Below are 8027 nucleotides of genomic sequence, written 5' to 3'. Positions count from 1 at the left end.
TTTATTATTTTTTTAATAATTTAAAATCAGTTTCAGGAAGAAAAAAAATCTAATTTCCAATTTTGTGACGTCTCAAAATCATTTTTAGTTTTGTAAGAATATTGAGGGCCTTAAATGAGCTACATAATTAATTTGTAATAAAACATTTAAAATAATTTAGAAAATCTGGAATTTATTTTTTATTTATATGAAACACGTCGGGCAAAGTTTTCTTCTCAGAAAAGTTTGCGTTTGTAAATAAAGTTCTGCATCTGAGAGTCAGAAAAATTATAAAAACATCAGAAAAAGTTGCATATTTTCAGTTTGCAGCGGAATGAAACCCAAAAAGGTTCGGCTGATTGTCAGGATTTATTCTGATTGTTCTTTGCGCAAAAAGCTTTAAAAATGAATAAAAACGAGTTTTAACGGAACCGGTTTGTGTGTGAGGTTTGAATTTATTTTAATTTTCTAATAATTGGTTAATTGGAGCCGCTGGATCGATGCGAGGCCTCCGCGGTCAGCGCGACTCGTTCAGCGGGAAACTGCTTGAGCGCAGCGGGTTGGAGGAGCGCCATCAGGGGGGAGCCGCTGCGCACCAAATACTACGAGCTGCGGGCCTTTTTACGCACATGCGCAGAGAGGGGGTTGGGCTCCTACAGGCCTTCACACACACTTACACACACACCAAACTCTATAAGTCTCTAAAACACGTGGATTTGCTTTGCATACTTTAAAATGAAGAGTTCGGTTCCAAAACTATGATATCCGGGTCAAATATTCGGATTTTAAGCAGCAGCAGAGATTATTTATCATTATTATTGTTGTTGTTGTTGTTGTTGTTCTGTTTCACAGAAATAAAAACTTTTAGTTTGGATATTTTCATTCTGGAAGGAAACTCTCCTGTTCTGATCGTCCTTAGGCCGGTCTGGGGTCAAACCTGAGTGCAGATATGATTTTTAGGCTTATTTTTCCTCTAAAACCCCTGATTGTTTTCACAACTTTAAGGCTTATATTAATTATTAACTTATTCAAACGCCTTTTCCACTCAAATAAACAGAAAAAGTTCTGATTGTCTCCAAAATTCATAAATAATAATAATCCCAGCCCCCACCCGTTTTCATTAATACTGATGAGTAAATACACAGAATAAAATTTAAATACATTGTACAATAAATACAAAACATAAATAATAAACGACTCAAAGAAAAGTACTGAAAATCTTTGTACAAGATATAAATAGTTTGAAATATTCTTCTAGTGTTTGTTACCTTTGGCAAGTCTAGTTTACAGTTTTACACCCGCGGGTAACAAAAGTTTGTCCCTTTTTTCCCTCTGGAAAATAATCGAAATAAACCAGAATATGGCCAAAAAGTTTCATTAATATATTTCTATAAATCTGCTCATTGTCTGATATTTACCGCGTATTTTCTGCCCTTTACAGACGTCTTTTGTTCCGCTGAGAGTCCGAAGGGGTGAGGAGGGGGGGGTCAGTTCAGGAAGGCGTTGGGGGTCACCCTCTTCTGGTGGGACAGCACCCCGGAGAACCCCGCCGACACGCCGGGGGAGAAGGCCGGTAAGGAGCTGTTTCTGAGGGAGTCCGACAGCAGCGACTGCGGGGAGCCGCTGGAGCCCAGGCCGCCGAAGCCTGCGGCGCCCTGCGGGAGATGCTGCGGCGGCGGGGGTGGCGGTTGCGGCGGGGGCCCTCCTCCCGGCGGCCCCGGGGCGTGTTGGCTCCCTGAGACAAAGTACCCGGCGGTCTGTCCGGACAGCAGCCCCACCGGCGACATGCTCGTCCCGTAAGTGTTCGTCAAGCCTAGCGCCATGGAGCGCCCCAGGTCCCCGTTACTCAGCTGCTCCACGGCGGGCAGGAGCGACCCGTAACCCGCCGCCTGGTTCAGAAAGCCGGGCGAGGATCCGTTGTAGTGCGGGTGGTGGTGGTGGTGGTGGTGCAGGGAGAGGAACGGGGAGATCTGCCAGTACAGCGGGTTGTTCGGCCGCTCCAAGCCGAGCGGAGCGAAGCGCAGCCCGCGCTTCATGGCCAGCTTCCCGCGAGAGGTGGCGGAGCGCCGGCGGAGCTTCCCGGTCGTCCCGCCGATGAAGACGTCGTCGCTGCTTGGGTCCAGCATCCAGTAGTTACCCTTGCCCGGGTCGTCGTAGTGCCGGGGCACCTTGACGAAGCACTTATTGAGGCTGAGGTTGTGCCGGATGGAGTTCTGCCAGCCCTGCTTGTGCTCCCGGTAGTAGGGGAAGTTCTTCATGATGAACTCGTAGATGCCGTTGAGCGTCAGCCGCTTCTCGGGGCTCTGCCGGATGGCCATCATGATCAGCGCGTTGTAGCTGAACGGAGGCTTGTCGTACTTCCCGTTTTTCGCGCTGTTGTTGCTCCCGGTGGAGTTCTGCTCCGGTGTCGGCGTCGGCTTGGAGTCCTCCCCTCCTCCGCCTCCTCCTCCTCCGTCCTCCTCCTCCTCATGCTCCCCCTGCTCCTCCCTGCCCGGCTTCCCTTGCTCCAGACCCGCGACCGCGGAGTCCAGCTCCGGGGGGCCCAGCGACTTGTCTGAGTCGGAGCCCGGTGATGGAGACAGAGTTCCGGGGATGCCGACCATCGCGGCGGCCACCGGGTCCGGGCGCTCGCACTTCGAGGGCAGCAGGAGGCTCTTGATGCTGAAGGAGGAGGACCGGTGGACGGTCGGCGGGGTTTTTACGTCCTCCATGCCCGGTGGCAGGAAAGAAAACACAAACAAACAAACAAAAAAGCCCAAACAAAAAGCGGGAATAAATAATAATTATAATAAAAAAGCGGCTCCTCCAGGCTGGTCCACCTCCGTTATCCTGGAAACCAGAGAGAGACAGAGAGGAGAGGAGAGAGAAAGGAGGGTCAGGATGAGAGATGCATGGATGGAGGAGTGGAGAGAGAGAAAAGAGAAAGAAAAAGAGGGGGAGGGAAAGAGCGTGGCTTCGATGTGGAGAAATTAGTAATTAAGGAGGTTTCGACATCACGGAGAGGAGGAGCTTCTCCAAAAATCCTCTTTCTGCTCCTTCCTGCCCCGCGCTCACACCGCAGACCTCCACCGACTCCCGCAGCGGCTCCAGGCTCTGATCATCAACCTGCGCCCTCTGATCTGTCCCCTCACCCCGCCCCCCGCGGCGCTGTTTACGCACAGGTGTAGCAGCTCCGCGCTCCGTGTGCGTAAAATCCAGATCTGAGGCTGTGCGTAAAAGCGCGCCTCGGTGCCTGTTTGGGCTGCGCGCAGGCGGGCGGCGCGATCAGACTTTGTTTTCTCAGCGACAAAAACAGTTTGGGCTCATGTGGGCAAACACGGAGCGCGCGCGCTCACTGTGCGCCCGCGTGCGCGTTTTACGGACAGGAAGAGGAGGGGGGAGGGGCGAACAGCTGAGCGCGCCGCCGCGCTGAGCTCGTAGCAATCACCGAGCCGGCGGCGAGCTCGCGCTCACCCACAGAGGCGTGCGCGCGCAGACTGGAGGCGGCGGGTTTGATGCTGTAACCAGAGCGCCACCTGTCGAACAGAGCGAGGAACTGACAGGTAAACAGACCTTTTGTTTATTATTATTATTATTATTATTATTATTATTATTATTATTATTATTATTATTATTATTATTATTATTATTATTAATCAGGTATTATTATTACTAGTTGTAGTAATATTATTATTCTTTTTGTTTCTTAATCTTAGTATTCTCTTTTCTATTTCTTTAGTTTTTCTTTCCGTTTTTAATTTTTGAATCTAAAAATGTTTCATCTTCATCCAAAATATTTAAATTTGATTTTGAATGACTGGAATTATACGTATTTTAATTTTTTTTTATTTTCCTTGTTTATTTTATTTAATTATGTAATTTGTACATTTAAGTAATTCCTTTTCATTTATTTATTTTTTATTCTATTTTTTCTGATTTTGTTTTTCATTTTAATTGTATATTTAGGTGTTATTGTTAATTGTATTTTATTAGTAGTAGTAAATAAATAGACTACTATTTGGTGCTTGCTGTAATTTTAAACTTGAATCTAATTTTTTACTGTTTTAGGTTTATATCAGTTTGTGTGTTTTGTTCTTCCTGAAGTCCAAATGATGATTTTTCCATCAGTTTAGTGACTAATAGTGTGATTAATAATAGCAGTTATTATTATGGAATATATTTAGGAATTTAAGTTGCTTATTGGTCTCGTTTGTTTGGTCATTTTGTTTTCTGTCCTGTTTGTTTGCAGTGGGACGATAATCTGTGACGGACTTCGTTGAAATGATTCCTGCTCCGTTCAAAGCTTTTTTTAATTTACAGTCAATATATGTGAAATATGTTCAACTTTTTAATTTTTCTTTCATATTAAATAAAATAAAAAAACTGTAATTTCTTTTAAACCTCTCCAACAAATGCAGATATTGTTCAAAGTATTTTCTCCTTTCATAAAGAGTAATTTGTAGTTAAATAATAGTTTTTATAAACATTTTAAGTTTTATATAAACTGTTTTTTATGTGTATTTCTGGATCTGCTGTATTTTATAAATAAACTGCTTGTTTTATTTCCTGTGTCTTTAATGGATATTTGTACAAATAAACTAAAATCTGTTATAAAAACAGAGAGAGATGAATTTATTTATTACATATTTAGCATCATTGCTTTTTTTGATTTATAATAAATTAATATAGAAATATAATAAGTGGATTTATTTTAAGGATTAATTAATAATCCATAATAACCATTATGAAAGCATTGGCAAAAGGTCGTGCTGCACTAAAAACAATTAAAATGATTCAGATAAAAACATTATTGTAAAACTGGTCGTCTCTCCGGATCATCAGGATGTCAAAACCTTCAACCGTTTTTAAAAACGGAAACAAATCTTTTTGGGTTAGCTGGCTCAAATATATTCATACACTTCCTCTAATATTTGGTTAAATGTCTCAGTTCTGTAGTAATGCTGAGGATTTATCATATCGTTTATCATTTATCGTGATTAATTACAATAAAAAGCTAGTATGATAATTGTGAATCATCATTTTCACGGTAAACTGCAGTTAATAACATTTAACCCTCAAAACAGATGAGGACACCGGTGGCCTGACCCTTAAGGGGTTAAAACTCCTCAAAACCGTTTTAGTTTTATTTTCTTTACAGTTTGATCAATAAAAGTGTCAGTAAGTATTAATTAATTTGAAAATAAGATGTAATGCAGATACTTTGCATACAAATCGCACTTCATGAGTCTGGTGCCCTAATGAGGGCTGTGATCTCCTAAATGAGATGTAATAAATAGTTTTTATTGTCATTTTTATCGTTTTTATGATCGTTCTGCTAAATATCGTGACGAAACTTTAAGTCTGTTTCGCCTGTAGAACCAGAACCAGCAGAGAAACAGTTTGATGTTTGGAGACTTTCTATAAAAGTCTCCAAAGTTCTTCCACTCAGATCTTCTCTGGCTTCCTGGACTTTCCTCTGGTTCTGAACTTCTTCCAGTCTGACATTGGTTCTGAAGGTCCAGCTGGCCCTGCTGGACCTTCTCACCCGTTAAATTCTGATGCTGTTCAGTGTGGGCTCTGTGTTTGACCTTTGACCCCTGAATGTCAGCGCTGCGTTTACAGTAAACATTGTGAGCTGCGTTCGACGGCCCCATGCGGCGCCAACAGATGCAGGTTCTGTACAACAGACCGACCTGCAGCCAGATGGAGATTCATCCCAGTTTGGTCCCAGTTTGGTCCCAACCACTTAGACTGGGAACCAGCCAGGCGTCTGCGGAGCTGCAGCCTGACGGCGGACCGGGCCGAACCGTTTTCCTGGTGCCGCCTGAAAGTCGCCCACCTTGTTTCTGAGCCCAGCCAGGCTCACTTTGGATCAGCGAATAATCCCGGATAAGCTGCAGAAAACAGAAACACAGCGAGAAGCGGCAACCCACAACACAGCAGCTGTTGGTGCAACATGGAGCCGGCTGCACCTCCAAACCAGCAACACCAGTTCAACCATCACCAAACTGCATGTCAGCCAGTCAGAGGCTGTAGCCTCAGTTTCCCCTCAGCTCTGATCAACGGAGTCAGACGTTTAAAGATCTGCAGACCAGAACAGAAGCGTCTGAGTCTGTCAGGGTGTCCAAGGCGCGGTCCGGGGGCCATTTGTGGCCCCTGACCTCGAATCAGGACTGATATAAACTCAGAGGTGTTTGATTTAGACTTTCTATTTTTAATCAGGATAAAATTATCACAAAGTAAAATCTTCTTTCAATAGAAAATCAATTCTTTGTCTTTTAACAGCTTTAAAGTTTTTCTCGTTCTTTTGCCAGGATGTCAGTGACTTTTACTCCAAAGTTCACTTTACTAAACCCAAAATCTGCTTTGAATTCATTTATTAATCTTGACTAAATACAGTGAGTGTTTTCCAGGAAATACTGACCTAAATCCTGATTTTAGTCTTTATTCCAATTGAAGCCTAAAAATGTTCGTTTGAAAAGGCAAACCTGCAAAGTTCTAATAATAATAATAATAATAATAATAATAATAATAATAATAATAATAATAATAATAATAATAATTCATAGATCCAATAAATCTGACCTCTTTCCTGTGTTTAAATTGTTGCATGTTTAGTTTATTATTTAGCAGGTAAAATCATTTTCCCCCTCATGTTCTTTTGATTTGACCCGTTTTGCCCTCTGTAGTAAAAAGTTTGGATTAAACTGTTGGCTTTGGAGCGCAAACGTTTAATAATGAGTCTAATCTCTGGCTACGTTGTGAAATGTTTCCAGGTACAAGAAGAAAAACTTCATGGGAGTTTAGAAAAGAAACTTATGATCGTGAAAATATTCACGTTTTTCCCTCTGGTGTCCTTTAACTGCTGAGTAAACATGTATTTAAACACATGGTGAATGAACCAGTGAGGAAATAATAAATAAAAATGAACCAGTGAACATCAGACGTTACTTATGAATAATAAAAAAACCACAAATGAATCAGAATATACTTTATTGTTCCTCATTTATGGACAAACTGCTCCGATCCAGAGTGGTAAATATTGGCTAATATATCAGTTATGTTATTAATCTTAAGAATGATGTAACCTAATATTCAGTGAAGTGATTTTCTGTAAAATTATTACTTTTTATTTTGCCTCTGTAATTAAATGTTTCCTGTTTGTTTTGTTGTGTTTCCAAACTTCATTAATCTTCCTCCGTCTTTGCGTTGGATGGTTGATGTGCGTCCCGCTCCATCGGACCCCTGCTGAGATTAAAACTGTGTTGCCAAAACAGGAGCAGCTTTCAGGAATTAGATCATCACGGGTCCGCTCCCACAGAACCAGGCCTTGGCTGACTCCTGGTTCACCCGTCAGACATCTCCGAGACCTGGACCGTTCCAGCAGAACCGAGCCAGCAGAACCGCTCCAGTCACCAAACCTCTGGAGAAACTTTTGTTTTCCTCCAGGAGTCTGAATCCCATTAAGCTTCTCTGTTGATGGCACCTTGATTCTGATCCGGTTCTGTTGGAGCAGGAGCCCAGCAGGTGACGGTTTAAAGCCCCAGTAAACAGAAGCGAGGCTTCGTGCCAGGAACCAGATTTTCACTCGGGAACGTCACGAGGCAACCAGAACCAATTAATTTGCTTTACCTTAGCTCACCCTGACTGCCTTTGTGCTCAGAGGAAACGCTTTGACCCGGTTCTGAGCGATCTCATGCAGGAACAGAACCGCCGCTCTTGTCCATTCCTTCACCGTCACGCTAATGTGAGCGGCTAATTGTCCCCTTCGTGTTTCTATAACCTGAAACGAACCGAATATGAACTGGAGGTTTGCTCTCAGGACGACCAGCTTTCTCACTCCATGATGGGAAATATTCACAAACTTTTTCATTTAGTCTGTTTCCCTCCTGATGATCCGGTCGACCCGGTTCCACTGGAACCAGAACATCTGCTCCACCTCCAGCTGCTGTGGTTCTGAGTCAAACCAACCTGTTCCCCTCCTGGCCTGTGGGGGCGCTGCACCAAGAACCACTGAGGGAAACGACACAAAAACCTCTGAAGACACTGAGAGCAACTTCCTTCTTCAC

General features: G+C 43.3%; 1 protein-coding gene across 1 annotated transcript; it reads right to left on the bottom strand.

The window, feature by feature from the left end:
- Nucleotides 1–704: 704 nt before the first annotated feature.
- LOC106959992 (forkhead box protein G1-like) lies at nucleotides 705–3521 on the bottom strand. Its single transcript, XM_015052892.1, has one exon. The coding sequence runs from the start codon at nucleotides 2688–2690 to the stop codon at nucleotides 1467–1469; it is 1224 nt and encodes a 407-aa protein (XP_014908378.1). The 5' UTR covers nucleotides 2691–3521; the 3' UTR covers nucleotides 705–1466.
- Between the last annotated feature and the right edge of the window lie 4506 nt (nucleotides 3522–8027).

The sequence above is a fragment of the Poecilia latipinna genome, unplaced genomic scaffold, assembly GCF_001443285.1.
Source record: "Poecilia latipinna isolate Pla-1442-1.1 unplaced genomic scaffold, P_latipinna-1.0 Scaffold1143, whole genome shotgun sequence".
Taxonomy (NCBI): Eukaryota; Metazoa; Chordata; class Actinopteri; order Cyprinodontiformes; family Poeciliidae; genus Poecilia; species Poecilia latipinna.
Note: the sequence above shows the minus strand (reverse complement) of the source record. Positions and strands in the feature narration are given on the sequence as shown.